Here is a 1,754-nt window from a genome sequence, read left to right on the forward strand (position 1 = left end):
AGAGGATGGTGACCGAGGTCGCAGTGGCCCCGGCGGGGAACTGCAGGCGGACACCACAGGCCAGGGTCACAGAGCAGCCTTGGGGGGTCACGAGGAAGCTGAGTGAGGACAGGGCAGGCATCAGGTCAGACCCGGAGGGGCTTCAGGTCTGAGCCTGGCCCTGGGGGCCTCTAGGGAGACCCCGGAGCACGGGTAAGGTGTCCAGCGGCTCCTCTGGCCCCTCCCCCTTCCACACACCTGTCCAGCTCTGAAGTCAGGAACAGCCTGGGCATTCCCGGGACCACAGGTGTCCCTGTGGAAGGACGGGCGCCATTAGGATGGGGACGGTGGGTGCCTGTGTCTTGTCTGTAGTCCGCCCTCCCCAGCAGCGAGCCTACCTGGGGGACTGGGGGAGCCTGGCAGGGCCTCGCCCAAGGGGTTCCCCTGCAGGCGCACAAAGGGGGCGTCTAGCAGCTCGGGGGGCACTTCCCGGAGCTGGTTGTCCCTCAGGTCCAGCCGGACGAGCAGCGGGAGGCGGGCCAGGCCGGCGGGCACCGAGACCAGGAGGTTGCTGTGCAGGACCAGGAGCTGCAAGGACCGCAGCCCCGCTGTGGGCAGGCGCTGCTTAGGCCCCAGGAGGATGGCTCCAGCCACCCCGCCCTGGAGCGCCGCCCCCCTCCCCCTGCCCTGGGAGAGACTCAGCCCCTGCCCCAGAGCTGCACCCATAGAGCCCTGGCGCCTGAGCAAGGAGCCTCGGGGCCTGGGAAGGGGGCGCAGCCCAAAGGCAGGCCAGGCCTGTGAGTGCAGGGCCCCGGCCCGGAGGATGACAGGGGCTGATGCGTGGAGGCCTGGCAGTGGCTGGGGGCACGCCCTGCTGTCCTGCGAGCCCAGGAGGCATGGCGGCACTCACCCAGGGAGGCCGGGAGGCTCTGCAGCCGGTTGGAGGCCAGGTTGAGCTCCTGGAGGCTGCTCAGACCTCCGACCTCAGGGGGCAGAGTGTCCAGGCGGTTCTCGGAGAGGTCCAGGCGCTGGAGGGCGGACAGGGCTCCCAGCGCCGCGGGCAGCGCTTGCAGGTGGTTGTGGGTCGCGGACAGGAAGGTGAGGGCCGAGAGCGCCCCCAGAGCCTCAGGCAGCTCTGCGAGGCGGTTGTGAGAGAGTAGGAGGGCGCCCAGGTGGCGCATGTGCGGGATGCAGGCGGGCAGCGTCTCCAGGCTGTTGAAGCTCAGGTCCAGGTGCGCCAAGCAGGTCAGGCCCCGCAGGCTGGCGGGCAGCGTGGCCAGAGAGCCCCGCAGGCAGGCGCCCTGTGCATCCCAGTGCTGCCCACCTGGGAAGGTGAAGGGCGGGGTGGCCCTCAGTCCCAGTCCCAGCTTAGCCAGGGAGCAAGGGCCTCCAGGTCTACCCGAGCCGGACAAGGACAGACAGATGGAGACACTGGAGAGACACCAGCAGGTGGAGGGAGGCAGGGGCTGGGCCTGAAGGCTCATCTCAGCCGGGAGCCATCACCCAGGGCCTGCCCCGGGCAAGCGTGCGCACTGCAATCTGCCAGGACCACCACCGGGCAGCTGCGGGGCCCGGAGCTGGGGCGCAGCCTGTGTCACGTGGGGAGAAGAGGGCTGGGCACGCTGTATGGAGACTAGTGATGGCGGCTGGGAGTGGGGCTGGCCTTTGAGGACGGAGAAGCAGGGGCAGGAGCTGGAGGTGGGGGTGGAAGAGGGCTGGGACCAGGCGGGGCTCACCTTTGAGGACCAGGGAACGGAGGTGCGGCAGGCTCCTGG

The 1,754-nt window shown here is 69.9% G+C and overlaps 1 protein-coding gene across 1 annotated transcript in view; it reads right to left on the reverse strand.

Moving 5' to 3' along the window:
* PIDD1 (p53-induced death domain protein 1) overlaps nt 1–1,754 on the reverse strand; it is a 31,103-nt gene that overhangs the window by 28,157 nt on the left and 1,192 nt on the right. The window contains exons 2-6 of the mRNA XM_015562400.1: nt 1,716–1,750; nt 890–1,303; nt 378–587; nt 238–292; nt 2–98 (exon numbers count right to left, since the gene is read on the reverse strand). Of these exons, the coding sequence (XP_015417886.1) occupies nt 2–98; nt 238–292; nt 378–587; nt 890–1,303; nt 1,716–1,750 (811 nt within the window). The remainder of the gene's footprint in view (nt 1; nt 99–237; nt 293–377; nt 588–889; nt 1,304–1,715; nt 1,751–1,754) is intronic.

This window comes from Myotis davidii, unplaced genomic scaffold (assembly GCF_000327345.1).
Source record: "Myotis davidii unplaced genomic scaffold, ASM32734v1 scaffold3578, whole genome shotgun sequence".
NCBI classification, from domain to species: Eukaryota; Metazoa; Chordata; class Mammalia; order Chiroptera; family Vespertilionidae; genus Myotis; species Myotis davidii.